We start from the raw sequence: 27,704 nt of genomic DNA, 5'->3' as shown, positions 1-27,704 counted from the left end.
TTTATTTGGACTGTGTCATGTATACACTTCACAAGGATAGAGATAGCCAGAACAGGAAATATTTACGTGACTGTAACTTTTTCTAGGCACCCAAAGTACAAGTATAGTTCTTTGTAACCTTCTTAGTTTGAACCCAACCAGTTCTTCACTTTGAATGTGAAGATCAGACAACATAAGATAGGACTAACAGCAGTTGAAGTCAGGGGGCTGGAAATGTTCTGAGCTTGCTCATAATTTGGGAAGCAGGTTAGGAGATCCCACATGAGGGTTTCCTATACAGGTTGAGGATTCAGGGTAAGGCAGTAGCACTAGGAATGAAGAGAAAGAGAGATTCTTTGATATGTGTCTGTGGTAAAGGGAGCATACCCAGAGAAAATAGAATCATCAGAATTTCCCTAGCACTAAGTTAAGAATCTTGGCTACTCAAAACACTTAGAATGAATTTCTTACTAAAAAGTTCCTTGTACTTACTGGCAAACAGTTTGTCAGAGAGTGAGGAAGTGCTAGGTTAGTAAATGCAGGTAGAAGATGCATACATAGGTAAGGGGCATCTTGCTTTGAGAAAGGCTGACACTATTAACTGCATATTAGACATGAGTTGTCACTTAACAAAAGGCCTTTTCCCTTTGTGAAAGGATTCATGAAATGTTTCTTCTCTATAATGATCACTTAGGGCATTTTAGATATTTGATTATATCATCAGGAAGTTATTTTTCCATAAAAGGAGCCACACTCATATTCCAGATGGAAACACTGTGGCTACTAATGCCAGGCTATGTTGTGATAAAGCCTGAAAGGTTCAACTTTAAAGGAAATAACTGAAATTTTGCAAGATGAACTAGAGTTCAGTCTAATTTAATATGTTGGATCAGGACCATAGGGCTTCTTGTTCTTTTCTGAACCTCTACCATACTATTGAGAGCTCTCAAGTAAAATGGAATAAGGGAAGATGAATTGCATCCTTTTGTGAAGCACAGTGAAAAAATTCAACTGCTACCTAAAACAGAGAGTACATACTGGTATACCATGGGCCAGAAAAAAAAAAAAAAGGTTTTTTGGTCTGTATGTTTCCCCAAAAAGTTGATACTAATACTTAAAAATCAAAATATTATATATTCAGTCTTTCAACTTCACTGAAAACTTGGAAGCTCTCATATCCATAGTTACCCTTTTCAGCAAGTACGACGATAATCTTCTATGAAAGAGTAATGACTGCCCTTTAAAGCACAGCATGTTTTCTGTAACCTGTGTTTAATATCCAGCCTTCCTTTTCTTTTAATTGCTATTCTACCTGGCTATTCAGGTCTTTGTGTTTTTATCCCCCAATCTGGAAATTTAATGTTTTGAAAAGAGAAATGCATTCAGATAACCCAAAAGATACCAGTCAAGACCAGATCTCACGGAAATCCTCTCTTTACCAGTCCTTATCATCCATCCTCCACCTAACTGCTCTAGTCATCTAGCAGGACCATTTTCACCCAACAAATGCCTGTGAGCACTTACTATATTCTACATGCTTGGGATACAGCAATAAGTAAGGCAGGGAAAAGTCCCTGTTTTTATGAAGTTTACATTCTAATGTGTGTGTCGGGTGTCGGGGGAGACAAGTAGAAAACAAATATGGAATATGATATCAGATAGTAGTAAATAAAGTAAACAGAAATAGAGCCAAGTGAGAGGGAAAAGAATGTGATGGGTAGTCCATCAATGCATGAATAGATCTAGAAAATTTGGCATATGTACACAACGGAATAGGCTTCCCCAAGTGGCTCAGATACTAAAGAATCCACCTGCAATGTGGGAGACCTGTGTTTGCTCTCTGGGTTGGGAAGATCCCCTGGAGGAGGGCATGGCAACCCATTCCAGTATTCTTGCCTGGAGAATCCCCATGGACAGAGGAGCCTGGCAGGCTATAGTTCGTGGGGTCACAGAGTCGGACATGGCTGAGTGACTAAGGACAGCACACAGCAGAATATTATTCAGCCTTAATAAAGAAAGAGATTCTTGTCATTTGCTACAACATGGATGAAACTGGAGTGCATTATGGTAAGTGAAATAAGACAGACAGAGAAAGCTAAATATAGTGTATGATATCACTTATATGTGGAATTTTTTTTTTTTAAGTTGAAGTCATAGAAACAGAAAAGAGAAAAGTGATTGTCAGGGGATGGAGGGTCAGGGAGAAAATAGGGTGAGATTAGTAAAAGGGCACAGATTTCGGGTAGGTGAATATGGTTGGAGGAGCTAAGGTATAAAATGGTGACAATAGTGGGTAACACTGGATTGTATCATTGAAATTTGCCAGGAAGGTAGAAATGAAATGTTCTCACACACACAGAAATAAAAGGTAGATGTGTGAGGTGATTGTTAATTAACTCAATGGGGGGAGTCATTTCACAACTTACAAATCATCATGTTGTACACTTAAAATATCTTACAATTTTGTTTGTCAGTTTTACATGATGGCTCAGATGGTAAAGAACCTGCCTGCAATGCAAGAGACCTGGGTTCAATCCCAGGGTCGGGAAGATCCCCTGGAAAAGGGAATGGCTACCCACTCCACTATTCTTGCCTGGATAATTCCATGGACAGAGGAGCTTGGTGGGCTACAGTACATGGGGTCACAAAGAGTCGGACATGACTGAGTGACTATCACTTTCACTTTTTTTTTTAACTCAATAAAGCTAAAAGAATGTTTTAAAGAAAGAGATTGGGTAGTACTATCTTATAAAGAGTGACCAGGGAAAGCTCTATTGAGAAGGTAGTATTTAAACAGAGGCTGTAAGAAAAGAGGGAGTGAGTCATAGGAACTGCTGGGGAAAGAGTGTTCCAGGCAGAGGAAGTGGCAAGTGCAAAGATCAGGAACCAGGACCATGCTTGGTGAGCATGAGAAATAAAAAGGAGGCCAACAAAGGTCCATCTAGTCAAGGCTATGGTTTTTCCTGTGGTCATGTATGGATGTGAGAGTTGGACTGTGAAGAAAACTGAGCGCCAAAGAATTGATGCTTTTGAACTGTGGTGTTGGAGAAGACTCTTGAGAATCCCTTGGACTGCAAGGAGATCCTACCAGTCCATTCTGAAGGAGATCAGCCCTGGGATTTCTTTGGAAGGAATGATGCTAAAGCTGAAACTCCAGTACTTTGGCCACTTCATACTCATTTGAAGATTTGACTCATTGGAAAAGACTCTGATGCTGGGAGGGATTAGAGGCAGGAGGAGAAGGGGACGACAGAGGATGAGATGGCTGGATGGCATCACTGACTCGATGGATGTGAGTCTGAGTGAACTCCAGGAGTTGGTGATGGACAGGGAGGCCTGGTGTGCTGCAATTCATGGGATCGCAAAGAGTTGGACACGACTGAGCGACTGAACTGAACTGAGTGTATGCAAAGTTTAAGGCAGATTGTGGTAGAAAATGAGATCAGAAATGTCTTGGAGGACATGGCAAAGATTTGGGGTTTCATTAGTGTGGTGGTGGTATGGTTAGTTGCTATGTCAGGTCTGACTCTTGCAATACTATGGACTATGGCCCACCAGGCTCCTCTTTCCTTGGGATTTCCCAGGCAAGAATACTGGAGTGGTTAGCCACTCCCTTCTCTAGGGGAACTTCCAGATCCATGGATCAAACCCGAATCTCCTACATTGCAGGCAGATTCTTTACCGACTGAGTTACCAGGGAACTGAAGGTTCTGTAATTGGACGGTTCTGACTAGAGAAATGATATGATCTGACCTTAGTATTTAAAGGGAAAATCCAGATACTGTGTTGAGATTAGACTGTAAGGGAACAAGGGGCAAGCGGGGAGACCAGTTAGGGGGGAAATGCAGTGAGCCAGGTAATTGATGCTGGTGGCTCAGACTCAGATAGTAACAATAAAGGTAGGGAAAGTGCTCAGTGTAGATGTGTTATAAAGGCATAGCCATCGAATTTCCTGCTAGACTACATAAAGCATGTGTGAGTATAGAAAAGAAAAAGTCAAGGATGATTCCAAGGATATTTGGCCTGAGCAACTGGAAGGATGGTGATGGAGATGGAGAAAGCAACTGGAGGATCAAGTTTATAGGGAGGAGAAATCAGGAATCCTGTGTGGGACATGTGAAGCTTGATATGCCTACTAGATATGTTTACTAGTGGAGTTTTTGAATTGTTGTCGAATAGGCAGTTAGGAATACAACTCTGGAGTTTAGGCAAGAAGTCCGAGCTAAAGACAAATTTGGGAGATGGCAGCAAATAAATCATGAGCAAAACTGAGGTGGAGATGGAATGAAATCATCTAGGGACTGAGAAGAGGGGACCTGAAACCTGGGGAACTCTAATGTTTAGGAAGATGGGAATTAATAATCTCAGTTATTCATGGTTTAGACACATTTCCTTGTAGAAGCCATGGGAGGCAGCAGTTTTACAGTGTACCTTGGTTTCTAGTGTCAGATTATTGGAAGTGAAGGGCAGCTAGTGGTTACTTTAATCAAAGGAAAATGGATTTATTTTAAAACTCAAGGCTATTTCTACCTCTACTGACTGACTACATAAGACCCCCCTCATTATTTTTCCTCTGAGCAAGTTTTTAATTATAACACTTCATATATTTTTTGCAATTTTTTGTTTCATGAGTAAGGTTTGTCTTTCTTTGTACCCTCACTGCCCTGCAGACTATAAACCCCATGCAGACTTAAGGATGTCTATTTCCTAATACCTAACACAATGCTTGCTATACATGCTCCTCAATAATAAAAGAGAACAGTATTCTTTCATTAACCAGAAGGGGTTCTAAGTGCCTATTAGTGGTGAGACACTGCCCAAGTTACTGAGGATACTTAGGTGCAGTTGAGTCTGGCTTGGAGGATCTCTAAGCCTAAAATGAGACTGAGATGGACAGGAACAAAACTATCCTTGCAACATGGTTATGTGGACATGATCAATGTCTGCCTTTCATGTAGGTGGACAAGTGGTTTCTAAGTGCAGACAAATTCCATTTAATAACACTTTGAGCATGATATACTTCATATCATATCATTATTATTTGAACCTCAAAGTGACTCTGCAAGATAGGTATTATTACCCCTATTTTATAGATGAGGAAACTAAGGTTTAGCCTGTCTAATCAGACAAGTTAGTCCTATTAAGGCAGGCAATTAAGTCAGTGGCTGCACTGGGATCTCCTGAAGCAGGGTTTCATTTCACTGTCCATGTTAGACTCCTCTATACTTAAACACTCCATTATTTTAAAATAAAATCATGTCCAGCATCATAAGAAATGGTGCTAAAGAGATAAAAGCATTATTCTCAGACTAATGACATTTCCCTGCTTCTCCTAGAGCTGCTGGGCAAGGTCAAGTATTAGAGCTGGTGGGAAAATAGAAATTCCACCTTGGCTACAAGGTACAACTAGGGACCTTGCTGATTGAATCTGTTCTATTGCTCTATAGCCTAGACAAGAACACTGAGAACATTTGTTCAGTTACATTTACAAAACCTTTGCTAGATGCACATATACAGAAAGTATTTTGTCTTTTGCAGTAATCAGGAGTCATGGCAGGGTAAGAGCCAATCTCGGAAGCTGCTCCAGCTGCTGGAATTGTTATTCCTATATCTACTTTTCTCTCTTTTATTTGTAAATTTATAGTTTCTTTTCTTTGCCCATTATATGCAATTTCCACCCCATATGGAGTCATCTCTGGAGAGTGATCTACATAAAGGCCAAACTACTTAAAAATATATGCACTTGCTGAAGGCCTTGAACACCAGGTCATATCATGAAATATTGTTCATAATCTTCATTATAACAATGGTAAAATATTATATGATACTAGTCCTTATTTCTATTTATATTCTAGTCAGGGAATTTAATAAGCGACTGTTTCTTATCTAATAGTAAAACCTCTAGTATTTCATTTAAGCAATATAAGATGAAGGTGAACTAGAGAGAAAAATTTAAATATCAATGCCCATCAAATTTTATGTAATACTTATAACCAAGGTATTTTTTCATCTCACTTGATTTTTAAAAATTTTTATTTATTTCAATTGGAGGAAAATTACTTTACAATATTGTGATGTTTTTACCGTACATCAGTATGAATCGGTCATAGGTATACATTTGTTCCCCCCATCCTGAATCCGCCTCCCACCTCCTTCCCCACCCCATCCCTCCAGGTTGTCACAGAGTCCCTCTTACAATGTTGGTGGGAATGCAAACTGATACAATTACTATGGAGAACAGTATGTAGATTCCTTTAAAAAATAGGAATAAAACTACCATATGGCCCAGCAATCTCACTGGATTTAACACAGTTTAACAGTATTTCATGTCATCTGTCCATTTTCTAATGATATGAAAGATCATAGGCATTTTATGGTAATATCCACAGCAAAAGAGAGATTTTTCCTTAAAAATAAAAAAAATGATTAATAGAAATTTATACTAGATAATAAAATCAGGCCAGGAAACATACCTAACTTCAATAGTTACTACGTAGCTAAACAAACTATAGTAAGTTATAAAAATAAATACCCTTTTTACGCAGCAGAACACTGGCATGTTTTCGTCCATTTCGATTTTCCACATGGCAGGTATAATTCGCCAGGTCAGCCTCCACCACTGAATCAAAGATGAGTGCCAACTCAACTTCTTTTTCTCCAAGATGCTCTTTGAGGAGCCTGAAATAAAGGAAAGTACTCTTGGCTAATTGGTTTGATTTGGGGAAAGCCCAGTCATGCAAAGACTGAAGACAGTTATTGTAGCTCACTAAAGTCTCCAGTAGGCTGATAGGTGTAGGTGCAGAAACTTCAAAAAGAAAACACAAAAAGTGACTTTTAATGTGAAGATCATATGGGAAAGGAAAAAAGTGAGGAATTCACTCAGAAAAAAGAAATATTAACGTGCCACTAGGCTCTGATAAATGAAGCCAGTATGATTTGTGTAGCAAACAGGAGACACTGGGCTCCATATTCTAAGCTGAGCTTATGAAAACAAACTGGATTTTTGCATCATGACATGAAGGGGAAAAATCTATAGAAATGTAGGTTTTGTGTTAGAGTTTTGACAACAGGGGGTAAGACAGTTAAAAAGGGGGGCCTTGAAAAGAATTGCTTTATAAGAAATAAACTAAGGGTGGTTAGTGGCATTCTATCCCCAAATATCAATAAGAAGCCTGTTCTCTACTTTCTCCTGCCTTTTGTCCAGTGCAGACATATACCCCTAATCCTCCAATGTACTACTATGGCCCTTCTTCCCCCCGCCCCCCCCCACAACATTGCTCACCATTTGTCTTTCTCCTTCCCTCTGCACCCTCCTACCCCCACAAGAGAAACTGCCTTATGTGTATTTTTTTCATAGTCCTGCCTTTTGCTTTCTCAAGTGAGGTTACAGGTCTTGAATGGCCAGTAACAGTTGTTCTTCACAGAGGAGCTGAGTTGCCAGGAAACTTTCCTGAGGGGTGCATCTCTTATTTCTTTGGAGAGCTATATTCTCGCCAGTGGCCAGCTGCCTTCTGGGTGAGGTGAAAGTGGGTACCCTGCTGACTTTTAGTTTCTATCTCCTGCTTTAAACCAGAGAAGGAGCAAATTGTGAGTCTAAGTAGTGGAAAGCCTGCCATTAAGGTCTAGGGTGAGGTTGTTAAATATATGAATTTTCAAGAGGGAAATTCTCATCTCCTTTTTGGACACTTGGTTATGAAGGCAGTGAAGAACATTCTGATGTATTGGTATTTACCATAAAGTTGGAAAAGACAACTGTACTCAGAGAAAACTGGGTTATAAATATGGGCCTCCCACTTACAAGCTCAAGCTGGATTCTTACAAAGTAATTAACTCAATGGCACCTTAATATAACTCATCTTTAAGTTGGGAAAAATACCTACCCTCCTTAACTTTGTTGTGGGGGTAAAATGGTTTAAAGTGATTTTAAGATTAAATAGCAGATGCAAGAGCAAATGAATGTCATTAAACACCAACATTTCATTATCCAAAGGGAAACTGTTTACATTTTGGCTCCTCCAAATATATTTGTATTTATACATGTTGATACTTAAATTTGGCTTGGATGAATCTCTTCTGGATCCCCTCTGAGAGAAGGGAAGGCTTAAAGTTGGGTTGGTGGAAGGGAGTTCTTGGAATATGAGACTCCCCCGTACTGAAATCCTAAACACAGATTATATACACGTTTTTAAAATTAACCCTATTTCTGTTACCTTCCAATAATATACATATCAGAGAGTTTATAATACTGGCATTTATAACTTGAATAAATCTCCTTAGTATAAGAATTTTCTTAATCGTATTTTGCTGGTAGTCTATTAATATTTTTCTTCTTGGCTAAACTTGCAGTTCTCTTCTCTTTCCCCTATCCCAACATAAACCTAAACAAGGAAAAATGGGAATTTACTGTCTTCACAGTTTATGTTGAATTTTACTCCATTTTATCCCTGCTATGTGCAAATAGCACTATATGCAATTTTTTAGTTCTGTGTGACCCTCTATGGAATAACCCCCTTTAATGCCAGAAGCTGCTTAAGCACCACAAATTAAATTTGATTTAAAGCTTCACGTGTAGGGCAGCCACAGCCTTTGCCAGGCATGAGGCAGAAAGCTGATCCTGTCCCGCCAGACCAAGCCTTTCCCTCTTCATTTCTAATGCAGTTTCCAAAAACAGCTCTTCACAGGCTGCAGAAAGAATCTGGAGAGAGGATTTGAAAAATGATCCTTCATCCATCTATTAATATATATGAGGTGTCTTAATTATCAGCTCTTGAAAATATAGAGGGGACTTGCTTTTTTGGAATTAAAGAGCAAGTTGGTGTTTACGTCTATAAATTACTCTGCAGAGCAGTCACAATTTCCTAACAAATATTGATACATAACAATCTATCAATGATTCTTTATCATTCCCCTAAGTGCCTAGCTCTGGGATAGACAGATATTGGTGTTAGAGAAATGTAAGCATTAAAAGATCAGGTGCCTGCTCCCAGTAAGCATTAACATTTAAACAAGGGAAGAAAATCTACATAGCTGAAAAAGTTAAAGGAGGAATGAGGTAAAACAGGGTGGTATAGTCATGCTTACAATGGAATTTCAAAAAAACAACAACAGACTATTATTTACTAAAGTAGCTGGAGATGGCTTGAGAAGACTGCCTAAACAAAAGGAAGAAGGAAGCATTTCCTAGGAGAGAAGACATAAATAGGTTTTTGCAGACTGTTTGACACTGAAGGGACTGGTTTTGGGGTGGGGGATACAAATGAGGGGATCTTGGGATATACTTCAAATAACTTCAGAAGTATCTCACTCCAAGGATTAATATTGAAGGCAAGTTATAGGCAACAGTGAATACTGACAAAATAAAAAATACTAAATTCAGGTGACAGAAATCACTACTTTTAAAAGTTTTATTGTTAAGACCTATTATTTAAAAAGTCATGCTAAAAAAAGTTTGGAAGTTTTCACTCTCACCCTTACAACAAGAAAAAAGTGAACAAAATGAAAGCCAACAACTCTTCTTAGGTTCATCAGAGAATTGAGGTCACAGGGCAAACTCCTGCTCTGCGAATTTGAGATAGTGAGGCAAATACTGAGAATCACAGTGCACTGGGAGCAGAAACCCAGGAACAGGAACCAATATGAATTAAAAACAATTAATTGATGAGTCACTGTAGGGCTAGTATGGACTAGCTTGAAAGTTAAAAAAACTCCATGAGATCTAATCTTAGGGGTGCCTCATTCTTTCATGAGCTTTGCTTCCAAGATCCTGTCCAGGTTTCAGGGTGAAGATCAGAGACATGTTCCTTTACGCTTTGGGCAAAGGAGGAGGGAAAGGCAACAATCTTGAAAGGAGCCTAGAGCACTCTTTCTTCTTAACAAAGGCATGCCCTCAAGGGAAACTTCTTTAGCAGAGCCTAAATTACTTGAGTTTTACCGAAACTGGAGGAAAGAGAAATATCTAACTCCAGCCTCCTCAAGCCTTCCTGTTTCATCTAAGAAAAGGAGGAAAGCTGAGAAGCATTTGTAAAGGTCAGAGCCTGAAGGCACAAGCTGATGAAAAGACTAAGACTTTATCGCAGTGTTATAGAATATTTACCACCATACCAGTCAAGGGCTTTTAGATGAAAGAATGGCCAGGCTCAGACCCTGTTTCAGAAGCAGTCTCTAGGAGAACTGAAAGAAACAGTGGAGATGTAAACAAGTACATTATAGGAAATTTTAGCCTTTTACACCTGCAACAGTTAGAACTGGACATGGAACAACAGACTGGTTCCAAATAGGAAAAGGAGTACGTCAAGGCTGTATATTGTCACCCTGCTTATTTAACTTCTATGCAGAGTACATCATGAGAAATGCTGGGCTGGAAGAAGCACAAGCTGGAATCAAGACTGCCAAGAGAAATATCAATAACCTCAGATATGCATGTAACACCACCCTTATGGCAGAAAGTGAAGAGGAACTAAAGAGCCTCTTGATGAAAGTGAAAGAGGAGAGTGAAAAAGTTGGCTTAAAGCTCAACATTCAGAAAACGAAGATCATGGCATCCAGTCCCATCACTTCATGGGAAATAGATGGGGAACCAGGGGAAACAGTGTCAGACTTTATCTTTTGGGGCCCCAAAATCACTGCAGATGGTGACTGCAGCCATGAAATTAAAAGACGTTTACTCCTTGGAAGTAAAGTTATGACCAACCTAGATAGCATATTGAAAAGCAGAGACATTACTTTGCCAACAAAGGTCCATCTAGTCAAGGCTATGGTTTTTTCCAGTGGTCATGTATGGATGTGAGAGTTGGACTTTGAAGAAAGCTGAGCGCTGAAGAATTGATGCTTTTGAACTGTTGTGTTGGAGAAGTCTCTTGAGAGTCCCTTGGACTGCAAGGAAATCCAACCAGTCCATCCTAAAGGAGATGAGTCCTGGGTGTTCATTGGAAGGACTGATGCTGAAGCTGAAACTCCAATACTTTGGCCACTTCATGCGAAGAGTTGACTTATTGGAAAAGACCTTGATGCTGGGAGGGATTGGGGGCAGGAGGAGAAGGGGACGACAGAGGATGAGATGGCTGGATGGCATCACTGACTCAATGGACATGAGTTTGGGTAGGCTCCGGGAGTTGGTGATGGACAGGGAGGCCTGGCGTGCTGTGATTCATGGGGTTGCAGAGTCAGGTATGACTGAGTGACTGAACTGAACACCTACAACTATAGAAAACAGTAAACACAGCTTAACTCCTAGCCACATAAACATAAAATCTTACTCTAAAGACATGTCTACTTCAGTCCCTTTTATCTGATAATTACATCTGGTTTTCAAACAAAAAATAAGACATATTAAAAAGAAAAAGTTTTGAAAAGACAACACAACCATCAGAACCATACTCAGATATGGCAGAGAATGATCAGAATGAGGATATAAAATAACCATGATTAATAAGTTAAAGTCTCAAATGGAAAAAGTTAACAATATAAACAATATATTGGTAATATAACATGAAAAATGGAAATTCTAAGAAGGAATCAAAAGGAAATGCTAGAAAACAAGACGTTGTAATAGGAATAAACAGTGCCTTTCATGGGCCATTAATAGACTGGATGTGGCCAAAGAAAGAATAAGTGATCTTGAAGAAAGTCAATGCAATCTCCTAAACTGAAATGCAAAGAGAACATGGCAAAAAAGGAACAAAATATTGAACATCAGAGGTATAACTACAAAAGGAGTAACATACATATAATCTATGTTCAGTTCAGTTCAGTCGCTCAGTTGTGTCTGACTCTTTGCGACCCCATGAATCACAGCACACCAGGCCTCCCTGTCCATCACCAACTCCTGGAGTTTACCCAAACTTAGGTCCATTGAGTCAGTGATGCCATCCAGCCATCTCATCCTCTGTTGTCCCTTCTCCTCCTGCCCCCATGTTGCCAAAATACAAAACACCAAACTACGAAAGAGAAAGGAACAATAGAAATATATGAAGTAATAGTAACTTAGAATTTTCCAAAGATACCAGAACACAGATGCAGGAAGTTCAGAGAATACCAAGCAGAGTAAATTTTTTTTAAATTTTATTTTATTTTTAAACTTTACATAATTGTATTAGTTTTGCCAAATATCAAAATGAATCCATCACAGGTATACATGTGCTCCCCATCCTGAACCCTCCTCCCTCCTCCCTCCCCATACCATCCCTCTGGGTCGTCCCAGTGCACTAGCCCCAAGCATCCAGTATCGTGCATTGAACCTGGACTGGCATCTCGTTTCATACATGATATTTTACATGTTTCAATGCCATTCTCCCAAATCTTCCCACCCTCTCCCTCTCCCACAGAGTCCATAAGACTGTTCCATACATCAGTGTCTCTTTTGCTGTCTCGTACACAGGGTTATTGTTATCATCTTTCTAAATTCCATATATATGCATTAGTATACTGTATTGGTGTTTTTCCTTCTGGCTTACTTCACTCTGTATAATAGGCTCCAGTTTCATCCACCTCATTAGAACTGATTCAAATGAATTCTTTTTAATGGCTGAGTAATACTCCATTGTGTATATGTACCATAGCTTTCTTATCCATTCATCTGCTGATGGACATCTAGGTTGCTTCCATGTCCTGGCTATTATAAACAGTGCTGTGAAGAACATTGGGGTACACGTGTCTCTTTCCCTTCTGGTTTCCTCAGTGTGTATGCCCAGCAGTGGGATTGTTTTAAAAGCTACATCTTGACGGATCATATTCTAACTGTAAAAAGTGGGAAAAAATGAGAGAAAAATCTTGAAAGGATTCAGAGGGGAAAAAAAAAAACTTACCTATACAGGAATAAAAATAAGAAACACATCTTTAGAAACTATATAAGCAAGAACAGAGTGGAGTGGAATATTGAAAGTGTTCAAAGAAATTTACAACCAACCTAGAATATTGTATCCATTTTTCCTTCAAAGGTGAAGGAGAAATAAAGACTTTTTCAGACAAATAAAAAGTGAGGGAATTTGTTGCAAGTAGACCTACACTGTAAAAAATGTTAAAAGAAATTCTTAAGAGAAAATGAAAATTAAACAGGTCAAATTTGGATATTCATAATGAAAAGAAGAGATAGGAGTGAATAAAGGTAAAATGTCTTACATTTCCTATTCATAATTAATCTAACAGGTAACAGCTTGTTTAAAATAATAATAGCAATAAAAGCAGTTGTACAAAGTTTTGAGGATCTGATATACAGCACGGTGACTATACTCAATAACATGATATTGTATGCTTGAGTGTTGCTGAGATTATTTTTAATTTATTTATTTTAATTGGAGGCTAATTACTTTACAATATTGTAGTGGTTTTTGCCATGCATTCACATGAATCAGCCATGGGTGTACATGTGTTCCCCATCCTGAACCCCCGTCCCACCTCCCTCCCCATCCCATCCCTCTGGGTCATCCCAGTGCACCAGCCCTGAGCACCCTGTCTCATGCATCGAACTTGGACTGGTGATCTATTTCACATATAATAATATACATGTTTCAGTGCTATTCTCTCAAATCCATCCCACCTTCGCCTTCTCCCACAGAGTCCAAAAGACTGTTCTTTACATCTGTGTCTCCTTTGCTGTCTTGCATATAGGGTTATCATTACCATCTTTCCAAATTCCATCTATATGTGTTTGTATACTGTATTGGTGTTTTTCTTTCTGACTTACTTCACTCTGTATAATAGGCTCAAGTTTCATCCATCTCATTAGAACTGATTCAAATGTATTCTTCTTAATGGCTGAGTAATATTTCATTGTGTATATGTACCATAGCTTTCTTATCCATTCATCTGCTGATGGACATATAGGTTGCTTCCATATCCTAGCTATTATAAACAGTGCTGCTATGAACATTGGGGTACACGTGTCTCTTTCAATTCTGGTTTCCTTGGTGTGTATGCTCAGCAGTGGGATTGCTGGGTTGTATGGCAATTCTATTTCCAGTTTTCAAGGAATCTCCACACTATTCTCCATAGTGGCTATACTAGTTTGCATTCCCACCAACAGTGTAAGAGGGTTCCCTTTTCTCCACACCCTCTCCAGCATTTATTGTTTGTAGACTTTTGGATAGCAGCCATTCTGACTGGTGTGAGATGGTACCTCATTGTGGTTTTGATTTGTATTTCTCTGATAATGAGTGATGTTGAGCATCTTTTCATGTGTTTGTTAGCCATCTGTATGTCTTCTTTGAAGAAATGTCTGTTTAGTTCTTTGGCCCATTTTTTGATTGGGTCATTTATTTTTCTGGAATTGAGTTGCAGGAGCTACTTGTATATTTTTGAGATTAATTCTTTGTCCGTTGCTTCATCTGCTATTATTTTCTCCCATTCTGAAGGCTGTCTTTTCACCTTGCTTATAGTTTCCTTCACTGTGCAAAAGCTTTTAAGCTTAATTAGGTCCCATTTGTTTATTTTTGCTTTTATTTCCATTACTCTCGGAGGTGGGTCATAGAGGATCCTGCTGTGATGTATGTCAGAGTGTTTTGCCTATGTTTTCCTCTAGGAGTTTAATAGTTTCTGGTCTTACGTTTAGATCTTTAATCCATTTTGTGTTTATTTTTGTGTATGGTGTTAGAAAGTGTTCTAATGTCATTCTTTTACAAGTGGTTGACCAGTTTTCCCAGCACCACTTGTTAAAGAGATTGTCTTTTCTCCATTGTATATTCTTGCCTCCTTTGTCAAAGATAAGATGTCCGTAAGTGCATGGATTTATCTCTGGGCTTTCTATTTTGTTCCATTGATCTATGTTTCTGTCTTTGTGCCAGTACCATACTGTCTTGATGACTGTAGCTTTGTGGTATAGCCTGAAGTCAGGCAGGTTGATTCCTCCAGTTCCATTCTTCTTTCTCAAGATTGCTTTGGCTATTTGAGGTTTTTTGTGTTTCCATACAAATTGTGAAATTATTTGTTCTAGTTCTGTGAAAAATATCATTGGTAGCTTGATAGGGATTGCATTGAGTCTTAGATTACTTTGGGTAGTATACTCATTTTCACTATATTGATTCTTCCAATCCATGAACATGGTGTATTTCTCCATCTATTTGCGTCCTCTTTGATTTCTTTCATCAGTGTTTTATAGTTTTCTCTATATAAGTCTTTTGTTTCTTTAGGTAGATATATTTCTAAGTATTTTATTCTTTTCATTGCAATGGTGAATGGGATTGTTTACTTAATTTCTCTTTCTGTTTTCTCATTGTTGGTGTATAGGAATGCAAGGGATTTCTGTATACTAATTTTATATTCTGCAACTTTACTCTACTCATTGATTAGCTCTAGTAATTTTCTGGTGGAGTCTTTAGGGTTTTCTATGTAGAGGATCATGTCATCTGCAAACAGTGAAAATTTTACTTCTTTTTCAATCTGGATTCCTTTATTTCTTTTTCTTCTCTGAATGCTATGGCTAAAACTTCCAAAACTATGTTGAATAGTGTTGCTGAGATTAGATCTTATACATTCTCACCACGTTTTTAAAAAACAGTTAATTATGTTAACTATGTGAGCTTAACTAATAAAATGGTATATGTCAATCATACCTCTATAAAATGAGAGTGAAAATGTAACCTAGAGAATGGAAGAAAATGTTTGCAAACCATATATTTGATAAAGGGCTAATATCCAAAATATATAAAGACCTTTTTACAACTCAATATAAAAAACAAACAAACAGACAGACAACTTGATTGAAAAAAATGAGCTAAGGACCTGAACAGACATTTCTCAAAAGAAGGCATACAAATATCCAACAAATATATGAAAAGGTGCTCAAAGTCACTATCATGAGGCAAATGCAAATCAAAATTACAATGTAGTCACCTCAAATCTGTTAGAATGGTTATTACCAGAAATACTGGCAAGTATGTGGAGAAAAGGGAACCCTGTAAACTAATGGAAAACAGTACAGAGATTCTTCCAAAAATTTAGAGTTAGAACTACCATATGATTCAGCAATTTCACTTTTGGGTATATATCAAAGGAAATGAAATAAAGATCTCAAAAACATATTTGTCTTTTCATGTTCATTTCATCATTATTCATATTAGGCAAGATATAGAAACTAATGTTTATCAGTAGGTGAACAGAAAAAGAATATATGGTTTATATGTACAATGGAATATTATTCAGACTCAAAAAAGAGAAAATCTTGAAATTTGTGACTACACAGGGGAATTGGAGAATATTATGCTAAGTGAAATAAATCAGACAGAGAATGAAAAATACTGAAAAATATTGTATGATATTACTTATATATGGACTCTAGAAAAGCAAAACTAATAGTAACAGAATGGCGATTTAAAGAATCAGGAGCTGGAGGGTAGAAGAAATAGGGAGATGCTGCTCAGTGGATGAAATGGGGAAATGCTGGTCAAAGAGTACAAACTTTCAATTATAAGACGAATCATTTCAGAGTACCTAATGTATAGCATGGTGACTATTCAATGATACTGTACTGTATCCTTGAATTTTGAGAGGAGAGTAAATCTCAAGTGTTTTTACCACACACACACACACATGATAACTGTGTGGTGATGGATATGTTAATTAGTTGATTGTGGCAATCATTTCACAATGTATACATATACCAAAACACTACATTGTATACCTTAAATATATACAACTTTTATCCATCAATCATACCTCAATAAAACTGGAATTTTTTTTAGGTCACACAAGAAATAGAGGAAAGAGAACTGAATCCTCCAAAATAAAATAAAATTTGTAATTCTTGGATCATAGGGTAGTTCTCGTTTTAGTTTTTGAGGAACCTCCATATTTTTCCACAATGGCTGCACCAATTTACAATCCCACCAATAGTGTACTAGGGTTCCTTTTCCTTCACATCCTCACCAATATTTGTTGTGTTCTTTTTGATGAGAGCCATTCTATCAGGTGTGAGGTGATCTTTCATTGTGATTTTTGCATTTCCCTGATGATTAATGTTGTTTAGCATCTCTTCATGTGCCTGTTGCCCTTCTGCATTTCCTCTTTTGAAAAATGTCTATTCATGTTTTCTGCTCATTTTTTTAATTGAATTGTTTTTGTTTTATAATGAGTTGTGTGTGCTGTTCCAGTGTCTCTTTATTGTAAATAGTCCCTTAAACCAAGTTGAATCCTCCTTTGATGACTAGGTATGTTGCAAGTCTCTATGTCTTTATTCTGAGTATGAGTAATAATTATCTAGGAATAATTGAGAATGTCATTAATAGGAGATAGTTTTTTTTAAACCCTCTTAAATAAACAAAATCTTTATTTTAGTGTCATTTGCTTTAAAAAAAAATTCCTGTTAAAGCCTTATTAGTCAAAGACCAAGATCAAATTCATAGGCTGACACAAACAAAAGATTTATTGATTGGATCTACTATGGTAGGAATGCTCCAGAGGACCTGTGGATTGTTTCTTGATTGAAGGAAGAAGAAAGCATCTGTTGTAGTGTTTAGGTTCTCACAAAAGATTGAAAATGGTCTAAAAAAGCAGGGATAATTTCTGAATTAATTGCAGCTTCTGAGGCAGTTGGTGGGGATGGGGGAGGATTCAGTAGGAACTGCGTATTGTCATGAGGTGAAGGTGGTCTACTAATTGGGTATTCCAAGGAATATAACAATAGCAAAGCAGGTCTGAGGATCACTGAGAAAAAAACAGTAGTCATTCAAAAGAGGTGGGGGTCATTACAGCCTTATACAACTGCTTCACAACCTTGGGAGAAACTGTTTTCTGTTAGCTTTGCAGCTGGCTTTATCTGTCTGTCCTCCCAGCCTGATTAATAGCTAGACTGCTTATTCTCAGTCCAAACTAATTTTTACTCTTTCAGTCCCGAGCAGGTTTTGGCTCTTTATATCCTAAGTGTGAACTACAAGAGATAATTCTGAGCAATTGAGGATTCTTGCTAGCTGTGTTCTGATAAAGTCATTCTAGCTCCATTGGAACTGTGAATCAACTGCCCAAGAACTGCTCTTTCTCAGTCTCTAAACTTCAGATTTTTTATGTGTAAAATAAACTTATATGATTTATTTCAAATGTTATAAAAATTCAATGTAATTCGGGATGTCAAAAATTTTTTGCAATATACTGTGTAGTATAAAAACATGGAGGAATTATTATTATTATTTACTAATTATAGGTTCTTGTATAGAGCAGCTTATAACACAAAACACCATATTTGAGACTAGGCATCTATAATCTGTTTAGTAAATGAAGAGAGAGAACAAATATGTCTTAGGCAGGTTTTAAATATTTTATGCCTAGGTCAAGGTTAAGACCCACTGTGGAAGTGAAGCTGTGAATAGTAGCTGTGAATAGCTAATTAAAAATCATTCTTCATGTAAGTGACATTAAGGTTGCCTTTGGGTAAAACTATGCTGCTTATGAAGTTTACCTTTCCACTGAAGGCTCCTTATGATTTACTAAATCTATACTTACATATAGGTATGATGAGATTTGAAACTTATTTAAATCAAAGGCAAAGTGATCACTCAATATTCCTTCTTCCAGTGGGATGAACTGAGAGTGGGAGAAAAGAAGAGATGATGTGCGTGTTTGGGGGTTGTTTTGTGACATTTTTATAGTTCACTGTGGAGGCAGCCAGAGCAGGTGGGGATGTTTCAAGGCGCTGAAAAAGCATGATGGAAAGTTGTCAAAACAGACCCCTTCCTTTTGCCTTGGGCTGTGTGGCAAAAAATTATATTCACAGCTCCATATTATTTGTTTAAATTGGTGAGATGTTAACAGGTTATTTTGTGTCTTTAGCATAGATTCACCCTATTTTAAGAATAAAATCCTTTCATATCTCTATTACATTCCCTCCTTTGTTAAAGAGTATTTGACTCACTCAAGAAATGTACACATTAAGGTTAAAAAAGGATGGAAACAGAAGGCTGGACAGTGGTAGAAGCATGAGTGAAGAAAAACAGAACTTACAAACAAAGCCCATATTCAACTTATAGCCTTTTAGGAATTGAAAGTAAATTATATTATTTGCATTTAATAATCTTGTCTGAAAAGCCTTAAGATAAATTGAATATGTTTTTCAGATCAAGAATTATAAAAGATTTGGTAAACTTGTTGTATGGTATTGCCTGGGGGAAAAACATTAGCTATTGATAGGGAGATTTGTAAAGTGAAATTTATAATAGAAAATTACTCTCCATTGGGGCAAAGCAATTGCACTGAAATTCACGCAGTCTCCATCGGCAATCAGATGCAATTCACAACCCTGCAGGGAAGCTTAAAGACTGTTATTTCTTGTTTAATAGGATTAGTTCAATTTCTCTGGCATTTTTTATTAGAACTGTGGAATATATACCTCGCTGCAATTTTTTTTTAATTCTCAAGTCTCTGGTAAGATTAATCAAAAGGAAATTATGTAAAGGTGTGGAACTGGGATGGCCTTGCTAGAATGCTCATACCCAAAGACTACTCCTTTTCATGAATTCTCTTATCCTACTTCACAAGCTGTTCCCATTAACTTTAAACAGAGGGATAGAAATTAGGAAGTCCTCTCCTAATGATAGTTTCTACTGCTCTCTTCCAAATAATTATTTGATTTGTCTAAATAGACATGGAGCTTGTAGAGAGCAGCTTGTTGCAAGGACTTTAAAATGGTAGGTAAAAATAACCAAATTTTCACAGTTGCAGTTTATGCTACTGCATATGCAAAATTCCCTTAACATCCCTACAGATGACATCTTTTGGAGTCTGTGGAGAAAGGCTGTAATGTGGTTTGATAGGCTGGCAGCTGTGATTTGATACTACATTTAGGTTCAGATTTTCTTAGGCTCAATCTCTTAGCAACATCACAGACTTTGTTAGGGCTATGCCAATTTCTGCCTAACAGGAGATAAAGGGGAATCTGTATGCCTAGAGTGGAGTTTGAATCTCTGGTAATAGGTTGCAAGTAAGGAGATACAAGTAACTATGATGGCTAGAGAAACCCAGAAAACAGTGAGAACTCCAAAATCCTGGTCAGGATTTGATCAAATATGCTAGTCAAACTACAAGGGAACTGCTGAATAAAGAGGCTGTACTGACTATAATCTGAGTAACTTTATTTCATCAAGCCTTTGATAAATATCCAAGCTTTTTCCTTAGGTAGATTTTTTTTCCTTCAAAGTCTCTACTCCTCTGAGGCAATACTAAGAGATAAAAAGTGTACAACACATGCTTCAAGTTCAAGCTGTTGCCCAGGCAATGGAGAACCTAGGCAGTGTGGTTAGTCTTGCCAGATCCATTGCTGTGGTGGCATCTTCTCTATAAGTTAACTGCTTGAAAGCAACTTATTTACATTCCCACTTCTTAGATCTAGTGGGTAGTGCACTTCTGACATATGTGCACAACACAAGAGCTGTGATTCAATTAAAATATGAAGCAAGTACAATACCCTGAGGGAGAGCCATGCATCCAGAAGGAAATTTTGCTTGCAGAAATTCTTTTGAGGGGAATCTTCTACTTAACACCTTTAGCATTCTGCTGTCAGAACTGTTCCCTTTGGAGAATACACATGGGCTATGAAAGAATGCAGATCTTTTCTTGGTGGAACTAAATGGTATGATTAGCAACTATGTTTGATAAAGCTACCAGATTTGTTCCAATTCACCATGTGGTATAAAAATCTTCTTTCAAGGACATTGGTTTTGGAAGCCAGAAGACAGAATCTAGTAATTAACTTGTGTGTTAGCATAAATGGCCATAGCCTGAAGGAATTCCCACACCCATACAAGCTCCCAAATAGATCATAGATCACATAATTAATATTACAAAATGGCCAACTGTGTGTTTCTCTTGGCCAGGATTCCCTGCCTCTTTGTTTGCATTCTCTAGTTAGCTAGTAAGGTTTTGTGAAATTTTCAAAACAAATTCCATGTTACTTTCCTCCCCTGCAAATACAGGTATGTACCCTTTGTTACAGGAAGGGTTACAGATGGTGGAAAAGAGGATGTAACAGAATGAAATAAACAATGATGTTTTGCAAGTCCTGAAAGGTTGACTTCCTTATAGCACTTAATATCTGGTTGATTAATTTTGCACTTAATATAATGTCTAGGACTGGATTAAACTGTTTTACATATGTGTGCTTTGTCTCCCACCACTCTAGTTATTTGCTGCTAGAGCAACTGCATGGCCTAACTTTTCTTTTGTGAAATGGTATAACCACGTTTGAGTGTAGTTTGGCAGGTTCTTAAAAAGTTAGATAATCCTGGAGAAAAAAAGGATAGTTAGAAGGCTGCCCAGGTGGCTTAGTGGTAAAGAATCCACCTGCCTATGCAGGAGATGCAGAAGATGTGGGTTCAATCCCTGGGTCAGGAAGATCTCTTGGAGAAGGAAATGGCAACCCACTCCAGGATTCTTGCCTGGGAAATCCCATGGACAGAAGAGCCTGGTGGGCTACAGTCCATGGAGATGTAGAGTTGGACATGACTAAGTGACTGAGCATGCACAAGTAAAAAAATAAGGACATTTGAAAGAAATATTAACTTTAGTTAATAATAATGTATCAATTTTGGTTCTTTAATTTTAACAAAAATACCATAGTAACTTAAGATGTTAATAACAAGAACAGCTGGGTATTGGGGGTATGTACAAACTTTCTATATGATCTGCTATAAACTGAATGTTTATTCTTCCATCCCCAATTCATTTGTTGAAATCCTAACCCCCTAATGGGATGGTACTAGAAGGTGGGGCTCTGGGGGGGTGCTTAGTTCATGAGAAAGGTGCTCTAATGAATGAGATTTGTTGTTATTATTTAGTCGCCGTGTTGTATCCGACTCTTATGTGACCCCATGGACTGTAGCCCATCTGGCTCCTCTGTCCATGGGATTATCCAGGCAAGAATACTGGAGTGGGTTGTCATTTCCTTCTCTAGGGGATCTTCCTGACCCAGGAATTGAACCTGTGTCTCCAGATTGGCAGGCAGATTCTTTACCACTGAGCCAACAGAGACTGTAATGAATTAAGATTAGTGCCCTTATAAAAGACACTCCAGAGAGCTCTCTGGCCTCTTTTGCCACGCGAGGACCAGTGCACCATCTGTCAACCAAGAAGTGTGCCCTCATCAGCCACTGAATGTGCTGGTGCCTTGATTTTGCACTTCCCAGTCTCTATAACAGTGATAAATAAATGTTGTTTAACCCCCTCAATCTGTGAAATTTATAGCACCCAGACAGAATAGGACACTATCTTTATAATTTTTCTGTAAATCTAAAATTATTCTAAAGAAGTTTTTCCAAAAAAAAAGCTTACAAAGAATTAATACAGTTAAATGTATACCGACTATCTAAGTCATCAATTATATGTCTAGATATTTATCCAAGAATAAAGGAAATATATATGCAAACAAAGATGCAAACATGTATGTTCAGAGCAGCTTTATCTGTAATAGACCTCAAACTGGAAACAACCCAAATGTCCATCAACAAGTGAATGGATAACCAAACTGTTTACATCCATATAACAAAATACTACTGAGCAATAACAATAGTGAACTACTGATAAATGTAACAAGACAGATACATCTCAAAATAGTCATTTTTAAGGAAAAAAAAGAATACATACAACATGATTCTGTTTATATAAGACTATAAAATGCAAACTGATTGATAGTGACAGATAGATGAGTGTTTTGAAAGAAGAGGGGCATTACCAAGGGGTACCAGGAAACTTGTGGGTAATTTATATGTTCAATATCTTGATCGTGGTGATGGTTTCATAGGTAGATACATTTATCAATCAGCCCTTACAGATTGTATACTCTAAACTGTGTGTTTATTGTATATCAATTATGTGCCAGTAAATCTGTTTATTTTTTAAAAAGTCCAACTAGTCATGTATGGGAGACAGGAAAAAATAATCTTAGGCTCATATAACTACTACCCTTGATCATGAAACATAGCTCTATGCTTTTTGGTAGTGGAAAATTTGCTACTTTGTACCATTCTACCTTCTACTGGCTCTTTGAGGACCAGTTTCTTTCTCTGAAAAATGAAAAGTGACCATTGAAGTCTTCTATAAGCAAATACATGAGAATAATTTTAAACATGTATCTTCTCAAATAATTTAAAATAAATTCATTTGCATTAATTTCATAAATCTTAAGTTGAAATTGTCTAATAAAGTGTTACTTATTAGGAACTTTAAAGATTAAATGTATGCAGGTCAGGAAGCAACAGTTAGAATTGGACATGGAACAACAGACTGGTTCCAAATAGGAAAAAGAGTACGTCAAGGCTGTATATTGTCACCCTGCTTATTTAACTTATATGCAGGGTACATCATGAGAAAAGCTGGGCTGGAGGAAGCACAAGCTGGAATCAAGATTGCTGGGAGAAATATCAATAACCTCAGATATGCAGATGACACCACCTTTATGGCAGAAAGTGAAGAAGAACTAAAGAGCCTCTTGATGAAAGTGAAAGTGGAGAGTGAAAAAGTTGGCTTAAAGCTCAACATTCAGAAAACTAAGATCATGGCATCTGGTCCGATCACTTCATGGGAAATAGATGGGGAAACAGTGGAAACAGTGGCAGACTTTATTTTTTTGAGCTCCAAAATCACTGCAGATGGTGATTGCAGCCGTGAAATTAAAAGACGCTTACTTCTTGGAAGAAAAGTTATGACCAACCTAGATAGCATATTGAAAAGCAGAGACATTACTTTGCCAACAAAGGTCCGTCTAGTCAAGGCTATGGTTTTTTCCAGTGGTCATGTATGGATGTGAGAGTTGGACTGTGAAGAAAGCTGAGTGCTGAAGAATTGATGCTTTTGAACTGTGGTGTTGGAGAAGACTCTTGAGAGTCCCTTGGACTGCAAGGAGATCCAACCAGTCCATTCTGAAGGAGATCAGCCCTGGGATTTCTTTGGAAGGAATGATGCTAAAGCTGAAAGTCCAGAACTTTGGCCACCTCATGTGAAGAGTTGACTCATTGGAAAAGACTCTGATGCTGGGAGGGATTGGGGGCAAGAGGAGAAGGGGACGACAGAGGATGAGATGGCTGGATGGCATCACTGACTTGAAGGACGTGAGTCTGAGTGAACTCCGGGAGTTGGTGATGGACAGAGAGGCCTGGCGTGCTGCGATTCATGGGGTCGCAAAGAGTCGGACACGACTGAGTGACTGAACTGAACTGAACTGAACTGAACTGAATAATATAAATGATAGTAAATAATACAATGTATATTTTTTGTTTTACACTGCTATATATTCAACAAGCAAAATGAAAAAAACACATTTTAACATTAGCTGCACTAAAATACTGATTTACTTTCCATTTCATGATTCTTAATAGGGGTGGAGTCCCAATTCCTATCGAAGTGAGAAAAGTATATTATATGTCACCATCTCTGAAATCAAAGAGATAATTTGATTGACTACCACAGACTGAGTGAGGTAGAAAAAATTACCTCTTACAAATTGTACAAATGTGATCATATACATAGGATTAGAAAGCCAGTAGAATAGTCGTAGAATAGATGCCTATACACTAGGGAGTTATCTGTCTGAGAGGAGAGTGAAAAGAGGTTGAGGGATGTGTTAACCTGAAAGTCACTTTCAGGATGAGCAGTGAGTACTGGGAAAAAATAAACACTATTCAACAAGAGTCAACAGTTCTTTTGACAAGTACTAGCTTATTACTGCCACCACAGCTTTGCACTTATGACATATGAAAGTTGTCTGTTTCCAGGGAATAAATGAGTATTTTCCCTGTGGTCTGAAGTCACCTATAAAGTTTGGATCTTTGCTGGGACTGGAGAAACAGTGGCCTAAGCTTTGAAACCATAAAGGAATTTGCTTAGGCAGCTTTAAGGGAATCATTATAACTCATGGCATATTCTTAGAACCTGAGAAAACTTCCTTATATTGGAAGCTTATACATTTGCAATTTTTAAGGCAGGCAGCCTCACTCTCTTTTAGATCAGCTTTTACAAAATGGAATGATTCGGAGTTGCAATTAAAATTCTAGGCAGAAGCTCTTCTAGGATGTTCCATTGCTTAACTAAAACACAGCATGGGAAAGTAAGCCATTCAAGTTCTATACCTTATTTCACCTTCTCTAATGTGACCTGCAAGTTCCTCAATAAACTTCTCCCCTTTCATCCAGTAGATCATTGGTCCAGACTCTCCACTGAATCCAAAGAATGCTTTGCAAGGGATGTTCAGAGGCTTACCTGAGAATGACAGAGAGAAAAAACATTAGCAAATGGCTCTGGTTATCACTGGGAGACAGAAAAGGACCATTTAACATCCAAAGGAAAACTCAGAAGTGACCCATTTTCAACTCTTCTTCCAATCACCTTATCACTCACTGTAAATGAGAAAATTTTTAAATGGTTACAAGGGCTTCTGGGAAATTTTAAAAGTCAATATATTATCAAAAATGAGAAAGCAAAGAAAGTTACCAAGTTTTTAGAACTGCTGATTTTTACTGCTTCCCTGTTATGAACTAACATGAAAACATCAAATAGAATCCTCTTTTATTTTCCTTGTTTGAGAATATTAATAACTGCTTACTTGGACTTGCCTTTGAAGTTAACATTAATCAAAGTATAAGTTAATTTTTGATTGAGAAACATAGACTATCCACTATTACTAAGACTGAATAGGGAAATTTTGTTAGTTCTGATTACTGCATATTCTAAGAAAAATTGGATACTACAAATCAAAGAAGAATTTTATAATTACAAAAATATCTATAGAAAGTACATGGAGCAAAACCTCAGTCTAACCATATCTTCAATCTCTTTGTGTCACCGATAGTATTTCAATAATTCTAGGCAATACTGTAGCTTTTTACTTTGAATCTTTGATTATAGCTAAAAATGTTTTAATTATAAATGTATCATCAACTGTATAAGCAATTATTTTATGCTGGCATTGATTTTATTTTCTTCTTACAAAGTAGATAAGTAAGGGAAGAATGGTATAGAGAGCACAATCTCGACATTCCTGACAAAGGAATCCCCCAACTCATAAATCATGATATATCACTTTCTCTATAGCATGCAATTTTTGCCCTGGTTGGAACATTAGATGAAGCGATTTCAAGAATATTTTTCCTTAAAGAGTACATGGTAAAGTTGTTCCCACAATCACTCTGAGCTATGGACAATTTCTCCTTTCTATTCTTAAATTGATTCAAAACTTCCATGTTCCAAGAACCATTACTTTCTGAAAACCTTTATATTTAATCATGACTAGCAGATGGCTTGCTTTGAGGACCACTTACACCAAGAAACAGTTTTAATTGGAGTTAGTGTCTACACTGTGACAAAGAGGAAATTGAGAAAACCTCATAGATATATGGATGCTGGGTGATAGGCTGGGCTTAAACATAATAAGTGACTGTTACCAAATATTTGTCTTTTTATTTTATTTTTTAGGAATATTGAAGAAATTTTTATCAATAATTCTAAAGAAATTCAAATTCTTAAGGTTTATTTTAAAAATGATTTAGGATTACACAGGGCAGTATGTGACTACATGTGATGACATTATATTTCTAATAGGGAAATTTGGCTATGACACATAGGTCAGTTACCATCTTTTATTCAAAGAAATTTTAATGATAGGGAAAAAATGGTTTTTTTTTTTCATTTCACATGTGATATTTTACATGTTTCCATACCATTCTCCCATATCATCCTGCCCTCGCCCTCTCCCACAGAGTCCAAAAAACTGTTCAATACATCTGTGTCTCTTTTGCTGTCTCGCATACAGGGTTATCATTACCTTCTTTCTAAATTCCATATATATGCATTAGTATACTGTATTGGTGTTTTTCTTTCTGGCTTACTTCACTCTGTATAATAGGCTCCAGTTTCATCCACCTCATTAGAACTGATTCAAATGTATTCTTTTTAATGGCTGAGAAATATGTACCACAGCTTTCTTATCCATTCATCTGCTGATAGACATCTAGGTTGCTTCCATGTCCTGGCTATTATAAACAGTGCTGTGATAAACATTGGGGCATACATGTCTCTTTCGATTTTTATAATGCAAACTTCTCTCTCAGCAAAATGACATGTCATGGACTTTTGGGATCATTCAATTATTGTCAAAAGCTTTTATATCAATAGTCTTTTATGTTAATATATGTCTAACACAAATCTGAAACAAGATTATTAGTTGTTGCTTTGAATATACGTTTTGTGATACAACCTTGTGTGAAAAATAGAAGACAGCTTTGTATAGCTACAAGATTTGAATCCTTGTTTGGATCTATCATTAAAAAGTACACTATATGGCCCTGGGTAGATTACCAAAGTTTTTACAAACTGATTTCTCATATATGTAGTAACAGTGGTAATAATACTTTGGAGGCTCAGATAAGATTATCTCTACAAAAATACTTGGTGAATTCGAAAGTCCCATCCAAATGTATCATGGTTGTGTTTTCCTTCCAAGGCTTGGTCTTTCAGCAAGTAAAGTTTGAGACATAATCCTATGTGTCAAATTAGATAGATAAGTGTTTATTAATATTTGACCCTGTCAATCTCTTGTCCTCTTATTTATGAGTTTTAAGGGGGAATACTCTTTTCTTATCCATAGTCTATAAATATTTCCTGGATTCTAGAGTAGGTGTGATTCATCCAAGCAGGCCCTTTCTTCTCTAAATCTGAACATAGGGTCTTTTTTATGACTTACTGCTCTTCATTTCCATGAAATTGAAGGTATTACAGTATGTCACAGTAGATAGCAAAAGATCTAGAGATGATATGCATTA

General features: G+C 37.3%; 1 protein-coding gene across 3 annotated transcripts in view; it reads right to left on the bottom strand.

Moving 5' to 3' along the window:
- The window catches only part of IL1RAPL2 (interleukin 1 receptor accessory protein like 2), a 1,180,425-nt gene that overhangs the window by 26,176 nt on the left and 1,126,545 nt on the right, over nt 1–27,704 (bottom strand). For all 3 annotated transcript variants that reach the window (XM_086387975.1, XM_086387974.1, XM_086387976.1), the window contains exons 7-8: nt 25,017–25,146; nt 6,512–6,657 (exon numbers count right to left, since the gene is read on the bottom strand). In XM_086387975.1, the coding sequence (XP_086244101.1) occupies nt 6,512–6,657; nt 25,017–25,146 (276 nt within the window). The remainder of the gene's footprint in view (nt 1–6,511; nt 6,658–25,016; nt 25,147–27,704) is intronic.

Source organism: Bos grunniens, chromosome X (genome assembly GCF_055505025.1).
Source record: "Bos grunniens cultivar Pamir isolate PY7600 chromosome X, Bosgru_T2T1.0, whole genome shotgun sequence".
In the NCBI taxonomy this organism is placed as follows: Eukaryota; Metazoa; Chordata; class Mammalia; order Artiodactyla; family Bovidae; genus Bos; species Bos grunniens.
The sequence above is the reverse complement of the archived record's forward strand: the minus strand, read 5'-3'. Positions and strand labels throughout refer to the sequence as shown.